A 27,755-nucleotide genomic window follows, 5' to 3' on the forward strand; every position below is an offset into this window, starting at 1 on the left:
CGCGGGGCACGCTGGGAGTTGTAGTCCCGCCGCACCGCTGAGGGGCGGGGGCACCTCTTCCCGGACGCGTGAGGGCCGCGGCGCCTCCCCTTGGGCGTCTTCCTCCCCCTCCTCCTCCTCCTCCTCCTCCTCCTGCAGCCGCCGCCAGCCGAGGCGGCGCGGCCCGGCCCGGCCCTGCCCGCTCCCTATGCTCGTGGCGGCCCCGGAGCTGCGGGGCGGGAGCGGCCGCGGCCATGGCGCAGTGACCGGGAAGGTAACGGCGGGGGGTGGGGGGGGGGGGGAGGGGCAGGAGCGGGGCCTCGCCGCTCCCCGTCAGGGGCCGCCGGGCTCGGGGGGGACCGGAGGGGCCCGGGGGGGGCCCGGGGGACACGAAGCAGCGGGCACGGCGCCTGCTGGGCCCCGCGGGGCCGCCTGCGAGGCGCTGTCAGCCAACAGCAGCGAGGCGAAACTCCGCCGTGTTGTGGCAGCGCCTGCCGCGCAGCCCTGCGGTAACTTCCCAGGGTAGCGGCGAGCGCTGTTTGCAGACAAAACTGCCTCTAACAGCGTGCCTGGTGTTACGGCAGGCTGTATGTTTCGATTGAGTTGGTAAATTATCTCAAAATTGCAGCCAGGCCCTGCTTTCCAAGCGTAATTTCTCTGTAAAATGCATCTGTGCAGGAGAAGCGGCTCGCTGAGCTAAACCCAGGTGCCAGGAGAAGCTGTGCTGTTAGGCTGGCTGGCCGGGCCTTTTCAGAAAGCTGGCCCATTAATCGTCCTCAGGAGCGGGGTAGTCCATCCAAAACCTTCAGGAAAGGGTATTTGGTACAGGATCACATCTTAACCGTGCTCACGGAGCATATGCGAGGCTAGCAGAACCGCCTGGCCTCGCTGGTAGCTGGACACGTGAGGAGAACGCGTTTTGGGCCAGGTTGTTTGTAACAGCAGAGCCTGTCACCTGTGTGTGGAAGATTCCTGTCTTTCAGGCAAAGGATCCAGTGATATCAGTGCGAAAATATGCCAGAAATATGCTGCTGTAAGTTGAAACAGCTCTACTTGTGTAACCGTGTGTGGACCAGGCCCCATCTGAAAGATGCTGTCCAAAAAAGCATTTTTTCCTACAGCGTTTTACTTTTTTTTTTTCCCCCCTCGTCTGGCTGTTCTGGTGGTTGGTTATGGGGAAAACAAGCTGGGGACGCAGAGGGAGAAGCCTCAGCAGAGCAGCGCTAATCCCTAAAGGTTTTGACCCCGCGCGGGATTGCTGTGTGTCGTAAGGCAGCGTGCAGAGCTCGTTTTGCCACGAGTCACTGCTTTGTTCCAGACTTTCTGGTTTCTGTGCTGCCACAACCTGCATTTTTGTGTGCGCGCCCGCTTAATTTGGGGTATTAAATTGCCTTTTGTGATGCATTTAGTTATCATAGGTTTTGCAATGGCTCTCATAGGAATGTCTGTCCGATGTCACAGCAAATGCTGGGCTTTCCCTCCCAGGCGAGCTCACTGTCACCGTGCCACTTTCTTCAGGGGGGAGGGCGCAGAGAGCACGCACCGGGCACGTCACGCTAAGAAATCGGAAATCCTACCTATAGGCATGGAGGCAGTTTCAGACCACAGTTACTTTGTGTTTCCTCTCTTCCTCTCGTCTGTCTTCCTTTCCCCTGCCTCCTACGTGCTTACATAACAAGGCCTTGCTTCAGGCCTGATTAATGATGTTACCACGTGGGAAATTTTTTTGATGGCTAGGTGGATTTTTGTCCCCTCTTGCTGTCTGACAGCATCTGCATATTTGACAGAGACTTTTTTTTAATCCACTGTGTTTTATCCAGAGCATTACGGAACAGCTTATAGAGACACAATCTCTGGAATATTTGTCCAGCTTGCTTGTTAGTTTTACACCAAAATTTCTAAATAAAAATCATCACTAGTAAATCAGCACCCATTAGCAGAAGCAGGCAGCTTTGTTAACAGCTCCGTATGATGTATTTTGTGGTTAACATCTATGACACTTCTGCAGCGTGCCCTTGCTTTAGAAGAAAGACCTCCTAATGGGTTTGTTCCCCAGGGGAAATACTTTACAAATGGTTTTATGAAGCATCTTAACAATATTTTAGAGATGAGTAGAGAAGCTTAGTTTTGCAGTTGCTAAGCTTGTGGGGTAAAAAAATACTGTTGTGTATCATTGAAGTAGATGATTTATGCTTATGTCATATCATGATGAGTCTTCACGTGCTTGAAATTTAAGTTCCAGCCTCTCAGTTAAGTGCTTCACCTTATGGCCCTTCTCTGTTATCCAAGGGTGGTTGAAGGAGTTTGAATTTTGTTTTCCATATCAGAAAAATGCATGCTCATGCTGTGGGGGAGTCCGTGCTGGGTGTCTGCGACTTGTGTGCAAACGTCCGTGGTTGCTGCTGTCCTGCGTTTAATTTTTATTGCCGTGCTGAGCAAATAAAATCTCTTTCTCTGTTTTCAGATGATCGTAGGCTCTCCTCTAGAAGAAGCGGGCAAACCTGTTAGTAGGAGTAGGAAACACATCGTATAGCAGTAGAGATGGATGAACAAGCCCTTTTGGGGCTAAACCCAAATGCTGATGCAGACTTCAGACAAAGAGTATGTAATTAACTCGCGTATCTCTCTAATAATTTGGGATGTTGCTTCACTGAAAAGTCTAATACTTTCTTGATTGTTATCTGGTTAACCAGCACAAAGGGTTTGTGGTGGCATGTGCAAACTGTCATGTTGCAGGCATGCATGTAAGCTGAAGGAGTTTGTTTCCAACTCCGTGAAGTTACAGTTAATATGCACAGAATTTATTTCTCTGGGCTCTGGCTTTTCCAGTCCTTTCAATTACCTGTACTTGTTGCTCAGTGCCTTATGCAGGTTCCCACAGAATGAAAAGCAGCCACTGGAAACAGAGTTGCTTAAAATTGCCCTTTAATTCTTAGGTGGGGATTGTTTTTTTGTGTGGTTTTATTATTATTATTGTTTGAATGGATTGCCTACCTTCAGTGTCTTGTAATGAAACATCAGTTTTTGAACTGTGGTGAAGCTTAGAGTAACTTAAGAAAATAATCATGGTAAGTGGTAACAGTTACGTGATATGAGAGATGCTGATGTGGCAAGGCATTACTGTAACTATTTAATGAGTAAAGGGTTCTGCTTACTCATTGCTGCATACAGGATGACATTCAGTAAAATCCTTCAGAAATGTGGATACTCAATATCTTTTGGTGTTCATGAAACAAATCCCAAAATGTGTGAGGCAGTCACAAACATAGTTTGCTGCATCCCAGTATTGCTAAGCAGCTCGGTAAATATGTTTATTGTGGGTGTTTGTCCTTCCTGAAAAGAGGGATGTAGCCAAACTTTAAAGTTTTGTTAACAGAATGTCACTATCAAATTTGAAGCTTACAAATTCCTTGACATTTTAACCATGCAATCTGCATAGTTCTGAAATATGTTATACTAAAAGGTGACATATTTTTTTGCTATTCATGCAAAAAGGGACTTTACGTAAAGTGCATCTCAAACATCAGCTATTACAACTGTTCAGTAGAAGGATATTGCCAGTGCTGTCTACAATGAACTCTTGTTTTAAGATCTTCAACTCCCTGAATAATCACTTTGTTGAATGTAAACAGTTATGTTAGTGAAAAAGTAAGCTTGAAAGACAAGCCTTCATAGGCTTAAAATAACGTGTCAATCAAATCTGTTTCAAAAATTATTTTACTGTTTTGTATAGCAAGGCACACTAAATCTTAAAGCAGTTGGATTGAGTTAACTGTTTTCAGGAGGTTCTTAGAAGATCTGATTAACAATTTGGGTGTCTACAACTTGACTGAAGTAGACAGTTCTTTCCAGTCTCTTTAATAGGTTCACACACTGATGTTTGTCAGGTGGTCAGTGAATGACTGTGTTTGAATGCTGCTTGAGATGCAGAAGGCAACCAAAACTGTGCAACAAAAATAGTGAGATTTTTCAGTGAATTTTTTCAGTGAAAAACCTGAATTTTTAACTTGGACTTGAACTTCCACCCTTGGAAGTTGTATTTAAAACCCAAGTGGACAAGGCCCTGAGCAGCTTCTCCTAGCTGACCCTGCTTTCAGCAGGCAGTTTGGACTGGACTATCACCAGAAATCCCCTTTAACCTCACCAGTTCTGTGAATCTGACCTTTTTAAATAGAAGTAACAGAAACCTTTGTATTGAATGTACAGTGGGGGTGGGTACCTGTAGGGTTAACATTTGGAGAAACACTTGTGTTGTGGTAATGAGGAAGCCACATAAAAGCCTCTTTCCAAATACCGTTTGTGTTTTTTTTGAAGGAGAGGTGTTTAAATGTGTGTCCAAGTGTGAATAAGATGTCTTGCTGTGGGTTTTTTGTTTGTTTGTTTGTTTTTGTATTTTTTTGGCTTTCTCATTGGTTCTTACTTGAATATTTGCAGGCGCTAGCCTACTTTGAGCAGCTCAAGATATCTCAGGATGCTTGGCAAGTCTGCGCAGAAGCATTAGCTCAGAGTATATACAGGTAATGTGGATAAGAATCGTTGCTTATTTTCACTAGTAGTATGTTTGGGTCTTTGGGGTGTTTTTTGTTTTTTTTTTATCTTTAAAGCATAATTAGCAAACTGTAAATTGCTGAAAGTTAATACGGTCTTCATGCCATTCTTAGTATCACTGTTAATCTGTGATTTCCATATAATGTCTTTCAAGGAAGAATAATGTATAAATAAAACTCAATATTAATTTGGTAGCTTAAAGATTGCTGCGTTACGAAATCCAGGACAAAAAAAAATGCATTCAAGCTCACTGAATGCATCCCCATTCAGTTCTGGGGAGGGGAGGAGTGCTGATGCTGTTGTGAGAATATAGGCTTTATATGCACTAAGCTAAGGAACAGTGCCTCAGCCCTTTTCAAAATGCAAAGTGTCGTCATCCCTATTTTTGTACAAAGTTGTGTATTTGGATCTCAAATAATAGGGTGTTGCTGTGTCATACAGTAATGCAAGCTGGAAGGAAACTCAGGGATGTATCTCTCCCAAATAATATCAGTGATTTATAGCGAACACTTCTTTTTCAAAAGATTCTTTAAAGCTTCTCAGACTCCAGCAGGTTATGCAGTGACTAATAAAACCATGCAACATTTGTAAAAAAAAAAAAAAAAAAAAAAAAAAAAAAAAAGCATTTTGTAGTCTCTGTTTACCAAAATACAGTGATTCATACAATTGTTAGTTTTTTTAAAGGCAGGATGCAATACGTATTGTAGTTGATGTTCAATGCCAAACTCATAGCATGATAAATTGGTGAATATAGAAAAAAATATTATAAGAGGGAATATCAACATTGCACATTTTTTTTATCAAACGAATTGCTGGAATATTTGCTGGTTTTGCATAGACTTTATCTTTAGTGCACAGTAGTTCTTGAATTGCCAAAGGCACCACCTGGTTGTAATATATGAGGCATTTTGTTCTTCACAGAGAAGTGTGCCATACTGCCACATCTAACGGAATTTTGTCTTCTTTTCTAGTGATGATCACATCAAGTTCTTTTGCTTTCAAGTTCTGGAACATCAAATTAAGTTCAAGTTAGTAATCTTTCTTGATAGCAACCATATAACACTCTTTTGATTTTCTTTTTATTCTGCTTGCGAATAGACTTAAAATGGGATGTCGTTCCTGAATAAAAGCTTTCAGAACCTTTATTCTGCAAACCATTACCTCAGTGTGGTTGATGAGCTTAATTCATCGCCCAGGACTACTTCTTGTATTCCTTCAGCTTTTCCTGGGAGAGGAGTAGCTGGTGTCTTAGCAGCATGCTCTGCCTAGCTAGTCTAATGCTTGCCTCATGACTGCCCAACACCGACCTGATCACCAAGTGTGGAATGAAACTTACTTAGCATTGCCCTTTAAGCCTTACTCCACACTCCCGTTGATTTTTGCAAAAAAATAAATAAATAAAAAGTTTAAGTCCTGCAAACAGCAGCCTTACTCAGTACAGAATCCTGGACTCCAGACAAAGCCTTATTCATGCAGTAAGCATGGCAGAGATGTGAGGAAGTAGTGCTTTCACTGTGTAGTGTTACTGTAGCTTCATGATTTTAGAACAAAATAATTTGAAATAGCAAAAGTTTAGTTGCGTGGAGCTATATTTATTTCATACTTGGGGCTCCTTTGGTGTCTGGGCTACAGCATCACAGCAGAGGTGTCTGCCTCTGGGATATCAGTGTGGCTGGTTGCAATACACTGAACATGTGGGCCAGGCTTCAGATAGAAATAAGATGTATAGTGCAACTGAGGCTCACAATTACGTATCAGAGCAAGAATTAAAGCCTTATCTTTTAGAGATTTTATTAACTTGGTCTTACCTCATTGTCCGCCTTCGTCTGCATGTGTCACTTCTGTCATCTGCTTCTTACAATGTTTTTTCTCGTTTTCCTGCATCGTGTTTTCAGTGGGGTTGCTTTTTTCTTCTCCTCAATGACTAGATACTTTGACAGGAACACTGAGAGATCACATTCAGCAGACATTTCTGTCAGGGGGTGTTCCAGAGCTATAGCACACTGGAGAAAGAATGGCAGAAAGAGTCTTCTCAACTTGCCTAGTCCTCAGAAGGAGTATGTGTGGGTAGTATTTGAGTTGGACTGGTTATAACATAGAATTCTGCCAAGACTTGTGCGTGATGCAAAGCAGAATTCCTTGCTTGCTTTGCTTTTCTTGTTTTGACGTACATGTGGTAATAAATGTCTTGTAGGGTCAGATCAGTGAAGGACTTCCTTGTGATCACTATTGTCAGAGTCTTCAAATAGCGTAGTAATCAAATTTGGGCATATACAAATGTTATTCGTTCTCCCCATGGCTTACAGTCAAAGGTGTGTTTATGTTAGGGTCATAAGTCCTGTCCCTTGTAGAAGGGCAGACTTCCTGCAAAATTTCAAGCTCCTACTCTGATAAAGGAGGTATTAAAGAATTATATCTCCAAGCATGAATACAGGCAAAATGTTTTTCCTTATTTTAATACATCTTTTATTCAGAATTTTAATATGTTAATAGCTGTGTAAATTCCTTTTTCTAGGAATCTTTAATTTACACTAATGTGTAGCATAGTTACTAAACTTTTTTTTTGTTTTACCGAATGTTGCACTTTCCATGAAGCAGTCATAGTTTGATCTCATGCTTTGTTTCAGATACTCTGAACTTACTGAAGTCCAGCAGCAGCTAATTAGGGAAACGCTTATAACATGGCTGCAAGCCCAGGTAGGTGTGTTACTTTACACCAGTTCTGCACGGTAGGCTAACATAGTGCATTCAGTGCAGGCTAAGTGGCTAATCTGCCATTTGAGTTTAAAAATATATTCCTGAAGATATGCAGTATGAGACAGTAAAAAACTGTTAAGATGCTTGTATTTTTTAGATTTTTTTTTTAATTATATCTTGTAAGGAAGTCTGTGCTTGAACTTAACACTAAATATAAAATTCTTATGTCAGATAATGATTGCGGTTTAACTACTGTGTGCGAAGTAAGGAGCATTTAAAGTTTCCCTTTAGAGAGGTATAATCTAGATTCCCGATGTCCTTGAGTGTCTAGAACAGGAGTGGTAATTGTGTTTTCACAACACTCCTGGCCTGTGTCCTGTCTACTTAGAATGCTGGCAGGTGTTTGTAAATGAAAGGATGAGACTGCTCGCATTACCTGCTCTGGTAATGCTGTGGTAGTGTATTGGCTACTCTTTTTATGGACTGAGTTACTGCAGCTGAAGTTATAGTATCAGTTGGACCCAAGAGTTTGGAATCTGCAGAACTGTGCAGTGAGCTGATGCAAGTCTTTGCCTACACCTGCCGTTCTCTGGCTCTCCTTCCAATATCATTCCAATTCCAAATTGACATTTATTTTTTGAATAGTATGCTTAATATTTTTGTACTGAATGAAAACCTTAGGACTGTGTCACCAAGAATGTTTTCCCTGCTTCATTATAACTTAGCTAATTTTTTTTTTCAAAATCATTAGAAAGTAGGGCTTTTTATAAATCTCAGCTGATAAAAGGAGGAAAGCAGTACCTTAATCACTGTATGGAGATCAACAAGCATATCTGATTTTTCTCGAATTTAGTAAAAATTTACAAATAAAGTATGTTTTTTCTACCAGATGCTGAATCCCCAGCCTGAGAAGACTTTTATTCGCAACAAAGCTGCACAAGTCTTTGCATTGCTTTTTGTTACTGAATATCTCACAAAATGGCCCAAGTTTTTTTTTGATATTCTATCAGTAGTTGATCTTAATCCACGAGGCGTGGATATGTACCTCAGAATCCTGATGGCTGTTGACGCTGAGCTGGTAGACCGGGATGTTGTTCATACATCAGAGGCAAGTTATTACTTCACGTTAATATTTGTTTTGAAGTTCAAAAAAATTCGCTAATTGCAGCAGAAGACAGAAGTTTTCTTTTTTTTTTCTTTCCTATGACAACTCTGCCTTGGAGACATGAGGTGGTTTAGATCCAAAGCCATATGTTGTTTAATGCTTTTTTTGATTCCATACTTCTCAGTTAATGCATTTTTTGCGTGAAGAGCAAGCAAACAAAAAGTAAGGAGCTGAGTTAGCCAACATAATGTTAGACTTGACTCATTTTATAACGTTAATTTCTACTACTGCGTTTTTGAAGGAGTCCTAACATCAAAAGTCCATTTAATCATCTGGAAGACTTCTTTCTCCTTTGCCTTTCTTCAGTGTTTGGGCATTGTGGTAGGAAAAAAAAGGGGGGGAAAAAAGGGGGAAGGGGGGAGAAAACTAGGGCATTTTTCTTTTCTTACAAGAAAAAAAAATGCTCTTTTTGGGCATTTGATTTGAGTTGTTTATCTAGTTATGACATGGAGTTTCTGGTATTGGGTGCAAAAATGATACTAGTTTGAAAAAATGCTGCTGATCTGTGACAGGATTGATTTATCCTGTTTCCTGTGTTGATAGGAGGCTCGTAGGAACACTTTATTAAAAGATACTATGAGGGAACAGTGCATTCCAAGTTTGGTGGAATCGTGGTACCAAATCTTACAAAACTATCAGTATAATAACTCGGAGTTGACATGCCAGTGCCTTGAAGTAGTTGGAGCTTATGTATCCTGGATAGATTTGAGCCTGATAGCTAATGAAAGGTAAGGATTTTTTGATGGGATATCTTTGGGGGGAGAGGAGATAGCACAGGACTTGCTAGTATGTTGTCTGTATTTCTATGGAACTACATTAAAACTTGTCTTTGAATAGAGATTTTAATTGCATATAAATGTTTGGGTCTTCTGTTTCTGAAGAGCAATTGACTTGGCAAGCCAAACTGATATAACGGTAAAAATAGACACTTTAGAGTTTGCTGAGTTGTCCTTAAAATGTGTAACGTGCTGGGTTTAATCAGTACAAAAGACTTTATAATGGTTTCTTTTTAATAAGACATTTTAAATATTCACACAAATAATACAAAGCTTCTATATGATGCTACTGTGTACTTTTAAATATAAACTCTTTTTTTTTTTCCCAAAGGTTTATAAATATGCTGCTAGGTCACATGTCTGTGGAAGTTCTCCGGGAAGAAGCTTGTGATTGTTTGTTTGAAATTGTAAATAAGGGAATGGACCCAATTGATAAAACAAAATTGGTTGAATCTTTATGTCAAGTATTACAGTCTGCTGGCCTCTTCAGTATTGATCAGGTTTGTAAATTGCTTTTACAATAGGAATGAGGTTTCAGACGGTTCTTAAATAAGCAGCTTAACAGAAAACTGTCAAACTAAGTCCACAAATATCGAGAGAATTAGCTGTGCTTCTCTGTCAATGTTAAACGCTTTTTGCACTTTTCTCATACTTAAATTAACAGCTCTTTATTAATGTACCTTACTCATTTAAAGTACAGTCACTGCATTTTGTTTGTCTTCAGCATGAGGTGTTTTTTTTTTTTTTTTTTTTTGTTCTAGAAGGTGTTCTGTAACTCCTATTCCTCTCCTGAAGCGTGGCGTGCATACTGTTTATATCACTTCTATGACTTGTTGCCTTGTATCCTCCATTGTGATTGACTCTGTAATGGATATTTTAGCCAAGGTGTTTTAAGAATATAGCCAAGGCAGAAGTTTTTAGTGCAAGATGTTAGTCTAACTTTTTCAGGTCATGTGTGCTGTTATGCATGGCTGCACCATCAGACATGAGGCTTGAAATTCTTATCTGGGAGCTGGAAAAATACATCCACCAACCAAACACATATTCCCCATGAGGTCGTAGTACTTCAGGAATAACTGTTTGCTATGTGCTATGGAGATAGAGGAACCACTCCTTAGTTCTTGGATTACAAGGCAGTTTTCTCTTTATTGAGAAGTCTGCATCCAATATGTGCTCCTTTAGAAAGCAAAAAATGTGCATTCATCCATTCAGGAGTCATTTCTCTAAAAACCTCTGAAGATCTCAGTCTTTCAGAGAGACTTGGTATTGCTCTGCCTTTGTACGGCTCTGACAGGGATTAAAGCATCCATTTGGGATGACTGATCTAGCAGTGTTTCTCAATTCTGATTAATGTATTTCTGCAAAGGAAAGCCATAAATATTAACTAATCACTCGCTTTTACAGCCAGTACTGACTGTTGCTTGTTATCAGTATTTCTAAGTAAGGCACAGCTGTTAATTCTTTGAAGTTTTCCCATAAAGTTTTTCCTCTTATACAGACTAAAATTTATGGTAGCTATGTGCTTCCTCTTTTATTTTGAACCTGCTAGCCAGCTTCTTGCTGTAAAGCAAAAAGTGAAACAAGCTAATTTGAAGAGATGAGCAAACTACTTTTGCATAATGGAGAGCAGGCAGCTCCCTAGCATTGCTTTTCCTTTTCTCTCTAATCTCCGGAGAACACAAACCAGATAATTATACTTTCCATCTGGGAGTCAAATGTTGGTTTTACTTCTACTACGTGCTAAATGTGGGTAGTACCATTGGTAAGCTCATGCCATTTAAACCTGATCTCTGCTAGTATTTTTAATCGGATATCTTTTCTTACAGGAAGATGATGTGGATTTTCTGGCCAGATTTTCGAAGCTGGTCAATGGAATGGGGCAAGCTTTAATAGCTAGTTGGACTAAACTGATAAAAAATGGTGATATGAAGAGTGCTCAAGACACTCTGCAAGCTATTGAAGCAAAAGTGTCCCTAATGTTGCAGCTGCTCATTCATGAAGATGATGACATCTCATCTAATATCATCGGCTTTTGTTACGACTACCTTCACATCTTGAAACAAGTAAATATGTCTGGCTTCAATTTAACATCATTTTTGATGTATTATTTACTTTTGATTTTGTGGGAATATATGAAGCTAATATTTTTTTTAAGCAGACTTACAACCTTTTGAGTAACTAGTGTTCAGTACATTCAGTTTTATTTAGAAATCTGTAGGAACTGTGTTAAATCTTGCAATAATGGACAGGAGGGTTGTAGATCATATGGCTGTTTAAAAAAATGCAAAAAGCAAACCTGTTTTTTTCTACTGGAAAGTAGCAAAGGAGTTACAATACAAAAAGTAACTCTTGAAATTTCTTTTACAGCTTTCTGCACTTTCAGACCAACAAAAAGCTAATGTAGAGGTAAGTGTTGACTTTCTCTTTACAAAGGCTTCTTATTGCAAAAACACGTTTTGTGTCAGAACTTTTCTTTTTGTTGAAACAAATGATGTATTATTTGTATGCCTTAAAATGTCCAGGCTGACCATGAGTCAGCAATGTGCCTTTGTGGCCAAGAAGGCCAACGGTATCCTGGGCTGCATTCGGAAGAGTGTTGCCAGCAGGAAAAGAGGAGACTGAGGGGAGACCTCATCAATGTGTGTAAATATCTGAGGGGAGGCTGTCAAGAGGAGGCAGCTGGTCTCTCTTCATTCGTGCCCAGCAACAGAATGAGAGGCAGTGGGCACAAACAGAAGCACAGCAGGTTCTGGCTGAATATGAGGGGGCACTTCTTTAGTGTGAGGGTGACGGCATGGGCACAGGTTGCTCACGGGGGTTGTGGAATCTCCTTCTCTGGACATATTCAAAACCCACCTGGATGCCATCCTGTGCAATGTGTTCCTGCCTGTCGGGGGGTTGGACTAGATGAATTCCAGAGGTACCTTCCAACCCTGTCCGTTCTGTGATTCATATGACAATAATTAAAAGTAAGGACAATATATTCCATCTTCCACTCAATACCTGCAGTTGTTTCTTTAATTAGTAAGCCTCTGTTGAGTTGTACATAAAGATGAAAGCTATTTAAGTGCTGGTCTTCCCAAGGGCCCTCAGTACCTTAAGCCTATCTTGGTAGGCGTAGATAGAAGACCAAGATAGAAGACATTTTCTCCTGAAGCTTTGTATTTTTTATTAAAACCTGCCATAATCCCAAAGAAATGGAAGAAATATGGGAAGAGTTGTCATTAAATTCAACCCTTGATGGTATCAGATGTTAAACTTATGAAAAGCTGCTGTTCGAATATAACGCTTGTCCTTATGATGAGCAGCTACATGCTAAGCATTGCATTAAGCTTCAGTTTATACATTAGTCACCAAAATCAATAAATAACTGTGTGTCCAGTTTTGGAAGTCGTAAACTTACCTGTTTGTTTTTTCAGCAGTTTTTACATTTTTTCTTCCCTATGACATTTCTGCACCAATGCGGATGTACCAATTTAAATATTATTGGCTTGGTTGGTGCAGGCTCTGCAAGCTCATGTAGCTGACTGCTGTGATTCCTTTTCCTTTACTGAAAAGAAAACTGAGCTGTTCTAACATTAACATTTGAGTTTGGGTAATGTCCAGATTATGTGGATCTGGTTTTGTTTAATGTTTGTTTAAAGTGGATGAGGTAACCGAAGTTTGATAGTGTTACTGAGTCTTTTATTTTTGATACTTTCTCTCTCCTGTTCAAACCAAATTACTACTGCAGCACACGTTAAGGCACTTAAAATTTGAAGGTGGTGCTGTCCAGAACTCTGATTATGTTGAAGTTGCTTTTGTACTGAAGAACTTCCTGTTATAATTATTTCGTAAGTTTCTTGAGGGTTTGTGTTTAATTGAGAAGCAATTGTACCAATCTTTCTTCTTTCATCCAATTCATAACAGGAAAATTTTGAAACAGTCTAAGTCTTTTGGCTGACTTTCTTACCAAGCTTTAAATCATATGCTTAACAACATTCCTTTAAAATTTTGCACCTAAGAAGTTATCACTTTTAACTTGTGCATTATTTGAATGGGAGGAAAGGGAATCCTGTTTATTGTGCCTTTTGAAGTTGCAAAGGTTTTTCTCATCTGCAGGATTACATCTTTAATTCTTAAAAAGACAGCTGTTTCTAGGCATTTCTGGCTACAAGCATACCACATCGACGTTTTGTAATTCTTTTAATTCTTTAATTTTACTTCCTGCAGAGAAGCAGAGAATGCTTACATACGATGCAGACACTTGGTGTCAATAGAAAGCCTGACCACATTCTTGCCATATGACCACGTTCTTCCTCAAACTATTGCAAGTGCCTGCTTATGCAAGATCACCAAGAATTTCATTTCACTGACTCAAGTTTAATTTACCAGCCTGTTTTGGTGTTAAAGAACATACGGTTTTTGCACTTAAAAAGAAAAACATCACGATGAATTCATCAGAAGTTTATTACTATTTTATTTACCCCTTTTTCTTCTTGATTGTTTACCTGACTTTAATGGGTACCTACATTTAGAACCTCCAGTAGTGGAAGAGGATAGCAAAATACTAATTAAGTTGTTGCAGGTATGATCACAGATCTCATTTTCTGTAGTTGAAATAAAAACAAAAAACTGTCAGCTACAGAACTTAACAAATGGTGGGGCAAGTTCTTTTAATCTGGTATTAGGAATAGGGATCAGGTACTCTGTAACACTGATCAAATAGCTGTTATAATTCTGCTGAGTCTTCTCTACCATTTAGTGAGTCCACTCCACGTGTAAGGAAGATGGAAATGTCCTGCCCAGTTACCTGGTGCTACTGAATATCCTCTCAGATTTCTAACACTTTGTTGTTGTAATAAACATAAGGAAAAGGCTGCCTCTGACTCAGTTTTAGTTATCTGGGATAGCTTTCTGTTCATTTGGAATGTTTAGATCGAGTACATATTTTTGTAGGCTCCCCAGAACAAACTCTTAAACTAAAGTGAAAATTAAAGTATAACAGATTTTCAAACATCTGTTTTAGCTAGCTGTGTCGGTCTGTTGTCCAGTTTTTCTCCATCCTGAAAAATGTGAATGGAGTTGTGTACTGTATATATTTTAAACATTATATCAAAGTTCTAAAACATAAAAATAATAAGTGCTTTGTAACACCAAAGTGATACATTTAGCATTTGAGACTTCAGTAGAGACTAGATCTAGTCTTTATTCCTGTTTTAGGACTTACAGACAGTCCCTGATAAAGTGAAATTACACATTAGTGCTTGGACAGATCTAACAACTTGCTGCTGTGGAAAAGGGAAGGTTTTGCTGTTCTTATTCTTGTTTGCTGGTCATGGCTGTTGTTCTTGAACCCTTTGCTGAACCAATTCAGATTATTTATTTATTTATTTATTTATTGCCAGATTAACAACCACCTTTCGGAGGTGGTGAGGTATTAGAGAATGTGATGTGATGGCTGAGCTGACCTACCTCTTTAAAATATGATCTCAGACATCCTGTTTAGCTTCCTCTGCCTAGTTCAGTCATCTCTAATTGTTGTTTTCAGTGTGAACTGAACAGCACGGATTACAAGCAGGAAATACAGCCAGATAATACTGTTAGACAGAGCTCAAAGTCATGCATACCGTTCATCTGGAATGGCATCTGTGTATTTTCTGGATAGAGTCTGTTCTAATATGGGCTGTTAATACTGTTAAACCTCAGAAAATAATAATTCAAATGGGGTTTAAACGCTTACAAATATTTTAACGTTTGCCTTAATGTTTTTCTTTGCTGTAGGATTTTAACTGTTGCTTCTTACCACTTTTCTGCTTCTACCCTTAGTTCTGTCTTCTTCTTTATCTTAGGCAATCATGTTGGCTGTTATGAAGAAGTTGACATATGATGAAGAATATAACTTTGAAAATGAGGTATTGTGTGAATAAACAGGCTAATGCAACTTAAATTACATGTAGTAAAACTTTCTCATGTTTTAAAAAACATATTTTTTGTATGCTAAGGCTATAAAAGTAGAAAGCTAAGGTCTGTAGACTGATTTTTTTTCCTGTGTAGAAAGCTTATTTTTTAACCTGAGATCTGCATAAGATAAAACAACATAGTAAAAGGATATCCAAGCCAGTTTAGTTAACAGAGTAATTCTGGCTGCATTTGTACAGAACTATTCCTAAGTAAATATGACTGTGCTGTTAGCTAAACATAGCTGTTGAGCTGGCTTGTTCACTGCTGGCGTGTTTTTCAGAGTTTGCACGTTTCTGCTGTCACGCAAAAAGATTTGAGAAGCGTTGTGTAATGAAACACTTCAGAGATACTACTTGACCTACTTTGAGTGGAGGAGGCCAAACCCCTGCAAAAATAGCCTAAAAGAGGAGGAATTTCTTTTGATTTCACTTTCTGCCCATGCCAGCCAGCAGTAATGATTGAATGTGTTAGGCATTTTGCTCTGGGCTGTTGAGAGCAATGGTTTTAGAGATTAACATGGACTACGTGTAGTTCAGGTTCACTGTTCCTGTCAGATTCATTTTAAAACTAAGATGCTGAGGAAGAACATCTTCATGAGGAATGAGTCAATTTTCAAGAAACAGGTCAATAATGCTTTGCCAGGAGCATTTTCTTTCTTACACTTTTTGGCTAGTTTTCAGTTTGGAAAGCCTTTTTAGCGTGTTTCTGGACTGAATGCAATGGATCTCAACATATTGCAACCAGACAATAAAGGAGCTAGCTGTTATGTTGCAAGAGCATTATTGAATTTTCAGAGCATGATGTGGTGTTCGCATATATGTACACATTTTTGTTTTAAGTGCAATTGTCTAAAACAGTTCTGGATGTATTTAAGTGTGCAAATATGTACTTAACTGATGTGAATGTTTTGTAGGGTGAAGATGAAGCAATGTTTGTGGAGTACAGAAAGCAGTTGAAACTATTGCTGGACAGACTTGCTCAGGTCTCACCAGAGCTACTGTTGGCATCTGTCCGCAGAGTCTTTAACACTACACTTCAGTAAGATTTTTGGTTTTTAACTTCTTTACATGAATACAATTCTGTTAGCTTTTTTGCCTTTCTTACTCTCAGGGTTTGCACTAAACATAAGCATGGTGTAGCAAGGCAAAGCCTATTGGCAGAATAAGCTAGTTGCAACTCTCTAAGTGTGACTTTGTGTAACTTCATGATAAAAAATCTTTTACTCAGCTTCTTAGAAAGAAGAAGCTTTCCTTGGAAGCCTTAAATGGTATCTGTATTTTGTTCTTCTCGGGGTGTCTGTTCATTTTTGTCATTTAGACCCACACGACATCCATTTGGACAAGTGTTCACTTTACACTGCCAGGAAATGCTTGTGAGATATGGAAAATTGTTTTTCTGCTAGCAATAGTATTCAAAAATAAAGTTGGATACAGAAGAGAAACAACAGTGAAGTTTTTGTTTAATTCTTACAAAAAGAACAGAACCAATCCTGAGACCTATGCATGTAAATAAGCTAGGTGCCTGGCTAGGTGGATGGCTGTCTGTATACAAGTCAAAATGTAGTGTCACCAGTGCCTTCCTTGTGCCTTGCTTTTCAGTGAGCACTCTCTTTAAGTGAAGGTGAATGCCTTGTTGACACATCAAAATAGGCTTTTGTGCCTAAAGAAACACTTGGAAAAATCTGTAGCTTTTAAGCTGAAACTGGTCAAAGAAAACTGGTAACATCCAGATGGAGAGGTGTTACATCTGTGGATAAGGTCTTCAGAAGCATCCTGAAATACTGCGTTAGGTCTTACAGTATTTATTTTCTTAGCTGAAACCTACTCTTTTTATGCTATGTGTCTGAATATTCAAAAGAATATTTTAGTGTGGTGGAACTGTGATTATTTCATAATCTTTGTTGACTAATGTGATTTTATTGTTGTTTCTCCAGAAATTGGCAGACTACGCGATTTATGGAAGTAGAGGTAGCGATAAGGCTGTTGTATATGTTGGCTGAGGCTCTTCCTGTATCTCATGGTGCTCACTTCTCTGGTGATGTTACAAAAGCTACGGCTTTGCAAGATATGATGAGAACGGTAAGCATGTGTGATGTGGGAGCTATTTAAAAACGATGATAAAGACTGAAACGTTTCAGTTCAAATGACTTATATTAATTACCAGCATTTCAACTACATTGTACTATTTTAATGCTATAAATGGGTAAAGTACTAACTTGCTAATGCTTCTATTTGTAGCTAGTGACTTCTGGCGTTAGTGCCTATCAGCATACATCAGTGACTCTGGAATTCTTTGAAACTGTGGTTAGATATGAAAAATTCTTTGCTGTTGAACCTCAGCACATTCCAACTGTTCTAGTAAGTTCCTCCTAATTTACATATTCAACTAGTAAGTGTAGATAAGTTTTCTTATATTTAAGAACTTTTCTTCTTTTCTGGACATCACTAAAGATGCTGGCTTTCTTAAATGTTTGAATGACTAGTTTTCCCCACCTTGTTCAGGGATTGTAAGCTGAAGTACTTTTCTTGATTGCAGATGGCGTTTTTAGATCACCGTGGTCTTCGCCATACAAGTCCGAAAGTACGAAGTCGAACAGCTTACCTTTTTTCCAGATTTGTCAAGTCTCTTAAGTGAGTAAAGCTGCTATAGATGTATTCAAATCCTGCAGAAGACTTATGTGTGGTAAAATAGGTGCATCACAGCTGTCACGGAAACAGGCAGGGCTTTAAATGGACTGCTGTGAAGTAATATGACAAAACGGTGCCCTAACAGAGTAGTCCTACTATGTAATACCAACGTAGCAGTGGACAAATTTGTCATCATAGAATGAAGAATTTGAATACATATATTTATCCGATTTTGATTAGATGTTGAAACTAATCAATGATATAGATGTCTGCCTGTTTTTCCTCTCTGTAAGCACAGATGAGAGAGATTTGAATGTTTACAAAATTTATACTTGGAGTTTACTCAGGCCACTAGAGCCCTTCAGATAGCCCTGTCCAGTTGGTCTTACTTCACAAACATGGCAGGAGAAGCTCCAAGATGGAACAGATTACAGGATTCTTTTTTTTTTTTTTTTTTAAACTGTTAATGAAAATAGTTACTCTGAGTGATGCTGTTTATGCATATTTTTAAAGAATGAGGGAAAAAAATAAATGCTTATTTTTGTACCATGTATTATTTGGCCCACCACAAGCACCATATCCATAACCCAGGTTTTTCTAAAACTGTGCTCTAATACTTAAAGGGATGTTCTGTATTAGGAAGGTAGTTTAATGTCAAGCTTTACACCTTATGGAAAATGGCAGCAATTTTGTAAAAATGCACACACTTCTAAATAGTGTCATGTACTTTTGTTTTACTTCAGTAAACAAATGAATCCCTTTATTGAAGATGTTCTGAATAGAATACAAGACCTTCTGGAACTTTCTCCTCCTGTGAGTATTTACAGCATTTGTTGTAATAAATAGGGCTTGTGGTTATTCATCAGTGTGCCCAAATACATACTGAATTGTGAACTTGGTACACAAACATTTAAGCACAAATAATTGTCTTGGATGCTGGGGGGAGAGGGGGATGACTTGCATGTTTACATTTGAACCTAACTTTAAGAATCTTACTTTTTTGGATTTCTGGGTGTATAGGCAAAAGAAAAGTAGATAGAAGGTTGTTTGAATTGTATAAACATTTTTGTTCCTTTAAGTATGTTTTGCCTGTGCTTTACACTTCTGCCTAGGTAGAAAAAGAAATAAATAAAGTATTGTAACTGTACTGTAGAGATTAAAGAAAAGTGTGATGAAAGAGAAAGTGACTTTGATAGAGGACACTTAGTGAATTATGTCTGTTGTCTTCCATTTTAGGAAAATGGTTACCAAGCTCTGTTAAGCAGCGATGATCAACTTTTCATTTATGAAACAGCTGGAGTATTAATAGTTAACAGTGAATACTCTGCAGAAAGAAAGCAGGCTCTAATGAGGAATTTGTTGACTCCACTGATGGAGAAGTTCAAAGTATTGTTAGAAAAGCTGATGATGGCACAAGATGAGGACAGACAGATGGCACTGGCTGACTGCCTCAATCATGCTGTTGGGTTTGCTAGGTAGGTACTGCACAATATCTGCATGTATTTCTGATTTGAGTAAAAGTTAATTTATTTTTAAGTAATTTAAATGAAAAAATTCATTGGAAGGAGGGTCTGAGTTTCTACCTGTGTTGTATCAATCTAGAAAATCCCTAGTGGCTGTAGAATTTCTTATAGTAGCCCAGAAAATGAGTTAAGTCCCCTTAAAAAAGGCTGTTAAGGATGTATATCAAGAATATTGAGCAACTTGATAATGAACCAGCAGCATCTATACCCTTCCTTATGAAATACTTTCCTCAAGTAATTGTCTGGAGCTGTTCTAATCATATGTTGATTGTGACTTGTTAGAATTTAATTCTCCAAAAGCTTCCAAAGCATAGCCACTTCATATCAAGTATTTTTCTTCTGGTGTCTGGCTCCCATTTCACAAGATGTAATATTTTAGTCCAGTCTATGGATTTTAAAGCATACGTTGTTTTCAGTGTTACTACTTCTCTGTTATATAGAACGTGAGCTTATATAAAACTCGGTGTGTTGCTTTTACAGCCGAACCAGCAAGGCTTTCAGCAATAAGCAAACTGTAAAACAATGTGGCTGCTCTGAGGTATATCTGGACTGCTTACAAACGTTTTTGCCGGCTCTCAGTTGTCCGTTACAAAAGGAAGTTCTGAGAAGCGGTGTCCGCACTTTCCTCCACCGCATGATTATTTGCCTAGAGGAAGAAGTTCTTCCATTCATTCCTTCTGCCTCTGAACACATGCTTAAAGATTGTGAAGCAAAAGATCTTCAGGAATTCATTCCTCTTATAAACCAAATAACAGCGAAATTTAAGGTATGATGTTGTATAAGCTTTCTGGAGTCAAATTACTGATGAATAGGTATTTTTCTGGGACCAGCAAAGAGGTGATATGTGTCAGAACCTTGCCTCACATTTATTAATAATGTATATTTCTATGACTCTTCATAGTGAACAGCCTTCAACTACTTCAACTACTTGCATGCATTGCTAGGCTCACAGTAATTAATTGTTTTTCTTTGATTAATCTCAATATTTTATGTTGTTTCTGAACTTTTGTGTTTAATATTTAAAAATAAAGTATTACTTGCAGCACAATTTTTTATAGACACAATTAACTTTTTATGATTTACAAGATCTCAGTGCAGTGCTGTTGCCCAAAATGTACACTGAGGCTTAATGCACTATTTGAAACTGATCAACAAATACATATGGAGGTTGAGGCATGAGATGTGCATTGAGACTGGAACCATCAATTTATCTAGCAACAGTTCAGGTTGCAGCCTTTTGGGGGTTACCTAGTCCTAATTTCAACAGTTCAAATGCAAAGCTAATAAAACACATTAACTAACTAACCCGTTACTTAAATAGGTTTAAATAAGTCTTTCAGCAGAACGCAAAATTTAAACTCATAAACAGAAGAAGAAATGTGTTTTGTGAGGAGTAAACAAAGCCATAATACACTTGTGTAAATCTGGTATGTGGGCCTTTCTTTGGAGTATACATCTACAGAGAGAAGGAATTTTTGAAAAATAAAGTATTTGGGAGATTAGAGAAGAAGACTTCAATTGCTCTAGTCATTTCAACAAGTTGTGCTGAAATCATATCAAGATATTTAATGGTAGTCTATGGTGAAGAAGGTATAAAAAATTTGCAGGAGCAAGACTGGATGAATACCAAGTTCAGGTGTAACGCTTAACTTTTTATGGTACTGTACCATTTTTTATCACATTATGTTAAAATAAAGATTCTAGTTTCATTAGGTCCACCTTGGTTTTAAGGTCTTCACCCTCCTCTACTGTAATTCATTCAAATACTAGGAAATAAACATTTGAGTTGTGCCTTTAGGTAACTCTGAGGTATGGCTTAATAGCAACCCCAAGGAATTCTTCAGTTTTTCAAGTCGTTAGTGTTCAACTGCTGTAGTGCCCATGTGTATTTCTGACTGCAGGTAGGACATAAATGACAAGCTTGTTCTGTAATTGCAGTAGTTTTTCAGATCAGGTGAATTTTCTTTAAGTATTGAAAAAGGTGACCTGCTGTTGGTTTTAACATCTTAGAGGTACACTTTTCTGTAACTGCAGTGACTTTATAATAGCCCACCTTTATATTTTGGGGACTTAGAAATAGTCTGCCTGAACAGAAGGATGAGAAATGTGGCAAAAGCTTCTGTTCCAACTCTGAATGAGACTAGCTGAGACTAGATATTTTTGTACAAAAGACTTGAAGTAGGTGGCACATAAGTCAAGATGCAATAATGTTCATGGTGACCCTGATGTGACTTTCTTTGCTGTATGTACTTGGTACATGAAAATATTGACTTTGAAAGTGAATCAAAGCTGAGAATTGTAACAAGCCCTGAAGTTTTAATTTCCAAGTGTCAGTTTCTATAATTGCTTGAGCTCATATTTTCTTCCAATCTCCCCAGACACAGGTTTCACCTTTTCTGCAACAGATGTTTATGCCACTACTTCATGCTATTTTTGAAGTGTTGCTCCTTCCAGCAGAAGAAAATGACCAGTCTGCTGCTTTAGAAAAACAAATGTTACGGAGGAGTTACTTTGCTTTTCTGCAGACAGTAACTGGCAGTGGAATGAGTGAAGTCATAGCTAATCAAGGTAAGTAGCTCAGTTTCTTGGCGATGGCACTACAGTGGTTGTCCTCTAAGTTTTGTCTACTAAAATCGCAAGCCTAGTTCCTGCCAAGTACTATGAACTATGTTAGATAGAATGGACTGATGCAAATATGGTATTACACACTTACCTGTTTTAGCAAGAATTTGGGTCTGTAAAATCCAACTATAGTAGGCATATTCTTCCTATTCATTTTTTTCATTTTGAGTATGATGACTGTGTTTATAAGAAGAATGCTTTGTGCATCATCATGCATTATTGTATTTGATTGGTGAATCAGAGATTAAACAATATTTTCCCCTAGAAAATAATTTAAAAACAGATTGCAGTGTTGAAGCTGCTTGGGAAGGACATTCACAACTCCCAGTTGTAATTCTGTGTTGCTCATTTTCAAAAATACACATCAGTGACTTCTGTAATTTTTATTACTATCACCTGATCTTAACAACTATGTTAAATGTATTGTGACTTATTAAATACGTACTTAATGAGCTTTCTGAAATGCAAATTAATTCTTTTTTCGTAACAGGAATACAAAGCCAAGTGTCCAGTGTCTTGATTCTTTATTAAGTAATTCTCTTGGTCTGGATTCCATCAAAAAGGGAAGGGATTTAAAAAGCTTTAAAGAAACTCATCTGATAGTTGGAGCTCCAACTTCCTCCCCCCATCCTAAACTGCTTGTAATACCAATGGAAAAGGAAAGGATGGTGTTAAGAAGTAGTAAAAGCTTTCTTGAAAGAGGCATTTTGGTAGTTGTAATAGGCCAATATATTTTACAGGAATCAAATAGAAATAAGCATAAAAGCATCACAGAAGTTTGAAGTATGATTTAAAAAATCACCTTTCCCTGTATTGAAAGATAAGTGAATTATTTGGGTGCTGCCTAGTTTAGTTAACTGTCATGTTTGGGTCAAGAGGAGAAAAATGATTTCTAAGCAGATCAAGGTCCCTCCCCTCATCTTTATGTGTGTTAAAGGCCAGAATAGGGGGGGAAAAGCATCTCCAAACTTTGAAAATAAATAAGTAAATAACCTAAATAAGAGTTGTCTTGCATCGTAGGGGAAACTTTCCAAAAATATTTGAAATTTGTGCAAAAAAAGGCTATTTTGAAGTTGAAACATATCTTCCAGGTCAGTATTCTTTAAAAAAATAAAAACAAAAAATTGTGCAGTAGTACAGAAACTCCTAGGTTGCAGGTTTAAATGACAAGCTCCCTTTAATGTGTTTAAGGTGCAGAGAATGTGGAGCGTGTGTTGTTCACTGTCATTCAAGGAGCAGTGGATTACCCAGATCCTATTGCACAGAAGACTTGTTTTATTATTCTTTCGAAGTTGGTGGAGCTTTGGGGTAAGATTCTTTCCATAATTCCTTTGAAGCTGCTTCCGTCTGCGAAGCACCAGTAGGACATGAAATGTTATCTCTCTTTTCAGGAGGTAAAGATGGACCAGTAGGTTTTGCAGACTTTGTCTACAAGCACATTGTACCTGCATGTTTCTTAGCACCTTTGAAGCAAACGTTTGACTTAGCAGATGCCCAGACAGTATTGGTATGTATCACAGTTTGTTTTTTTCTTTTACTCTCATTGCGATGAGGCAGACTGAAGGGAAAAAGAATAATGGCCACGTTGTATTAATGGTTGACTTGTCTTACAAAGAAAATACCTTATTTTTTCTTAATGGGGTACTCGTATGGTTACTTTTTACATGTTGTGGCACTGTATTCTGTAGTTCACCTATGCTCAAAATCAAGCTAGAGAATTGCAGGTTTGAGAATTTAACATTGATCTGTATTACATGCAAACTAACACTCAGTGAAAGTGAACGAACAGGTAGCTCTTCCTTAGGTTGTTTAGGGTTCAGCTGTGACAGACAACTTTCTGGTTAGAGAGGAACAAAAACTGGAAGTAAAGTTTGAGGCTGTTAGTCTTGGGTGAGGGAAAAGAAGGCAACAATGGCATAAACTAGCCCTTGTTTTGGGACTGACTTTAGGATCTTTGGATGTAAATACTTACCCAACAGACTAACTGAACATTCTAACGTTATGCATTACGTTACAGGCTTTATCAGAATGTGCAGTGACATTAAAGACAATTCATCTCAAAAGGGTAAGCTACAGAATACTTTACAAGGAGTAACTCTTGCAGGTTTCTTTTGAATGTTTTCATTAATTTCTAGAAATCAGATACTTATTTAGATTAATTTATATTCTGTCGGTATATAAATTAATAGGGTGAATATAACGCTGTGTAGGAATAGAGAATCCAGTACTTCTACGTCTTGATAATATACTGCAAAATATTGACTCCTTAATTAAGGGAGAAAAATCCAACCGCTTGATTGTTGCTGTGTTTAAGTGATCAATAGGCCTTATACTTTTCAATGTAGTACTTCAGCTAACATGAAAGAGCAATTAGAGATGGGAAACCAAGCAGTTTCTGAGTCCATGTTACTGCTACGCCCTTCAACTTGCTGGCTACCTTCTCTCTGGAGTTATTAACAAACTTTCAGAGAGGAGATTGTGTTGAGAAGAACTTAGGGTCTGTGTTCCTTTTTCTCCAGCTAGGACCTTCTTATTGAACTGACTTTTACAATTGACATGTTGCAAATCGACTCTATTGTAAATTTATTTCAGTACAATTTTCAGTGCATTCTGTTGTGTAACAAAAGATACCAAAATGCAGTTGAATTCTTAATGCCAACATTAGGATAATTCTTTTTATTTCCTGACATCTGTGAACGCTTGGTGTTTGATACACATAGCTTCTCTGTAAAATAGACACATAGACCATCTATTTTAAAACTCTTCTGTACCGTGCAGTATAGGGCTGTGTCTTCCATAAGTATATAGAAAAATATACTTGAACAAATTGTGTGCTGCTTTTCTTTAGGGTCCTGAATGCATTCAATATCTTCAGCAAGAGTATTTGCCTTCTTTGCAAGTAGCTCCCGAGATAATTCAGGTAGGAATTCCCAAAAGAACATTTGGAAAACTGTTAACGTGCAGAAATTTTTTATGGGAATAAAATGTATACTGACAAAGCTAACCTCCTACTATCCCTCAGTAAAAATTATTCTGATACTGCCTATTGGAATAGGATTCATTTAGTGTAAGGAGTGAAATTACTGCAAGAGTACCTTGCAAAAAAGTCATCTTCCTACTTCAATACAAATAAATTCGTACTTGAATATCAGGAAACTTATAATAACTCAAAAGTAAAATGACGAAGAATGTTGAATGTACACCAAGTGTGGTAATAAAGGCTGTATTCAATGCTAAGCCACAGCACTGGATTTACTGCCAAAATATCATACTACACCAAAGCAGGTGTGGATTTTTTGTGTTTATTTTGAAGTAGTAGATAGTATAAGAGGATTCTCAAAAGTGAGACTTTACACTTGTCCATTGTCTCAACATTAAGCATTGTTAGCCATATGGTAAGCATTGCTGTGAAGAAAGTGTTAGCTGTAGCCTAAGAATTTAAAATTGCAATTAATTTGGGTGCTGTAGTAATCAAGCTTGCTTGAAGTTTTTTAATAAGTACGAATGCCTCCTAAACTGTAGAACTTTCAAGTGGTGTTAAATATACATAAGGATCAAGTATTACCTATTGCTTGCCCCAGTGTTGTTTTCTGGTCTAAGAGTGCAACTTTCAGAAGTGGCAGACATGTTCTGCTGTAATCTAGAGTCACTTCGTGGTGTGTGTGAGAAATATCACTGAAGTGCAAATGTTTGCCTGAAGTATTCATTTCAAAGCCACCAAAAGTTACGAGAAAAGTTAAACGTTCAGAATCTCCTTTACTGCAGTCCTTGCTTCTGTCTATTCCTCTAGAAGTGAACTTCATATTCTGTATTTGACTATACAGTTTTTCCTCATCCCAGAATGCAGTTCTTTTACAACTTTCTTTTTATCCATAACATGCTTTTCTTTGGTTACACATTAAGAAAAATATAAACTAAGATCAATGGCTATACATACAAGATATTTTATATGCTCCTGATATGTCAGGTTGTCTTGTGCTTCATTTACTTCTTTAGTATTTCATTCTTCTCTCTTACAGGAATTCTGTCAAGCACTTCAGCAGCCTGATGCTAAAGTTTTTAAAAACTACTTAAAGGTAAAAGTTTGTTGTTTTTTTTTTTCATTAGATCATTTTTAATTCCATTTGAACATTGACACATAATTCATTCATGGCACGTACTTGAAGTAAAATGGAACTACAGAATGTCCTAACATGAGACTAAAATTGTATATAAGCTTTTAGTTGCAGTGAACGTTTAAGCAGCAAAAGCAGTTGTATAATCTTTAAGCAGTTACATGAAAGAAGGAGCAGTAACAACAAACTACATCTGTAAAATTGCACTTATGCTTTGCACCTTGCCATTTCCTCAGTAGTTTGGTATTCTTGTGACTTGTGTTACTTAATAATTGAAATAACAAAAAAAAAAAGTTATCCTGTAATTATAGATAATGTGTCATTTCTGAGGGTGTAAATGTCATCAAATAGCACAAGTCACATCCTTGTAACTCATGGTTCATTATGTTAACGTAGAAAATGAGCTCTATCTAATTATCTTACATCTCAAACATGCCATGTCTTAAGTTTGTATTCCTTTTCCTCATTATTATTTTTTTTTTTTAATAAATTTTGACAGGTATTCTTCCAGAGAGCAAAGCCCTGAGGAAAGGACTGGAATCTCATGTATCTGTTTCCATAATCAAGAACTCTGGCTGTTAATTTATAAAAATGCTAACTCTTGTGCCATTAAAACTGGTTTTGTTCTTAAAAACTGTTGCTTTGTGCTCACATCAGTACATATTTTAGCCTTTGCTTAAAAAAGAAAGGAAAAATGCAAATGCCCTACTTCCGTGTCTTGAAAATGAAGGTATGTGACAACATGAAAAATTGCCCGTATATCTACACAACACTTTTATTATGTATAGGATGATTTAAGCTTAAGCTGTAACATGTACGGCAATAAAATGACACTTATTTTTGAAATTAAATGTAAAAATCCCTTCAGACCATAGAAATGGTTATTAAAATGTGTACATTTTTGATACTGAGTAAAATGTTTTCATAAGACATAAAAATCCATCTGTTCATGTATGGTGACATGAAAATAAAACAATCAAAGTCATTTTTGTAGATAGTCATTTCATTGAAGTTGTCTTAATGATAAAATATATATATATATACCTCCTATAAAACAGATTGGTTTAATAAATGATTTCATTTAAAAGTAGCCTCTGGTTCTATCTTTTTTTTAATAAAAAAAAATAAAATTTTATCCAATGAAATGTTAAGTCTCTTTCAATCATTTTGATGAACGCTTGGATAACAAGTTGGATTGCAGTCTTAGACGTGGAAGATCGTGGCAGAAAGAAAGAATTGCATTCATGAAAATACTTCAGCAGGGTCATACAGAGCCTATACAGAGTTTTTAGCAGAGTGTGCTGATATTTCTCTTTCAATTTGTTGATCAATCTATGCATTTCTGTTTTTTTTTTTTTTCTTTCTTTCTTTCCTATGACATAAGATCATTCATAGCTATTTTAAAGGTACGGAGGGAGGTAGGTTAGGATTCTTGCTATGCACAGGTTTTAATACTTTGTTCAAGAACTTATTTGCATAGTAAACAGCTTGCTTAACTCTAGCGTAATTAGAAGCACATTTTTCTAGACTTTATGGTGCTAGGTTCTTCATTCTATTAAAGCAGGAAGTAAATGAAAGTAAATGAGGAGGTGGGTTAGGAACAGCAGCCAGGAGTGCAATGTGGTAGCATTTTGAGGGTATTCACTGCACTTCCCTCCCTTTTCACTGGGGGAATGAAGCAGAGGGTGTTTACTACTCTTTGATAGGACAGCATCACTTCTATATTTTTTCTTTTTTTTTTTTTTATGCATTTAATTGAA

General features: G+C 37.7%; 1 protein-coding gene across 1 annotated transcript; it reads left to right on the forward strand.

Moving 5' to 3' along the window:
• The first annotated feature begins 123 nt into the window (after positions 1-123).
• XPOT (exportin for tRNA) lies at positions 124-27,085 on the forward strand. Its single transcript, XM_032192531.1, has 25 exons — positions 124-253; positions 2,444-2,580; positions 4,414-4,496; positions 5,499-5,555; positions 7,155-7,224; positions 8,114-8,332; positions 8,933-9,117; positions 9,497-9,665; positions 10,992-11,228; positions 11,533-11,571; positions 14,997-15,059; positions 16,022-16,146; positions 17,042-17,186; positions 17,346-17,465; positions 17,644-17,738; positions 18,479-18,548; positions 18,972-19,210; positions 19,739-20,024; positions 21,637-21,826; positions 23,072-23,188; positions 23,272-23,387; positions 23,898-23,945; positions 24,729-24,800; positions 25,900-25,956; positions 26,495-27,085. Exons 2-25 carry the CDS (start codon positions 2,521-2,523, stop codon positions 26,519-26,521), a joined length of 2,889 nt encoding a protein of 962 aa, XP_032048422.1. The 5' UTR covers positions 124-253; positions 2,444-2,520; the 3' UTR covers positions 26,522-27,085.
• Positions 27,086-27,755: the final 670 nt, after the last annotated feature.

This window comes from Aythya fuligula, chromosome 1 (genome assembly GCF_009819795.1).
Source record: "Aythya fuligula isolate bAytFul2 chromosome 1, bAytFul2.pri, whole genome shotgun sequence".
Lineage (NCBI taxonomy): Eukaryota > Metazoa > Chordata > Aves > Anseriformes > Anatidae > Aythya > Aythya fuligula.

What these genes read in the sequence shown, in the direction of transcription:
- XPOT (XM_032192531.1), top strand. Translation starts at nt 2,521, where the DNA reads ATGGATGAACAAGCCCTTTTGGGGCTAAACCCAAATGCTGATGCAGAC. An exon ending in AGCACATTCCAACTGTTCTA is followed by an intron (nt 17,466 to 17,643) that starts GTAAGTTCCTCC and finishes TCTTGATTGCAG; the next exon opens with ATGGCGTTTTTAGATCACCG. An exon ending in GAAGTTGGTGGAGCTTTGGG is followed by an intron (nt 23,189 to 23,271) that starts GTAAGATTCTTT and finishes CTCTCTTTTCAG; the next exon opens with GAGGTAAAGATGGACCAGTA.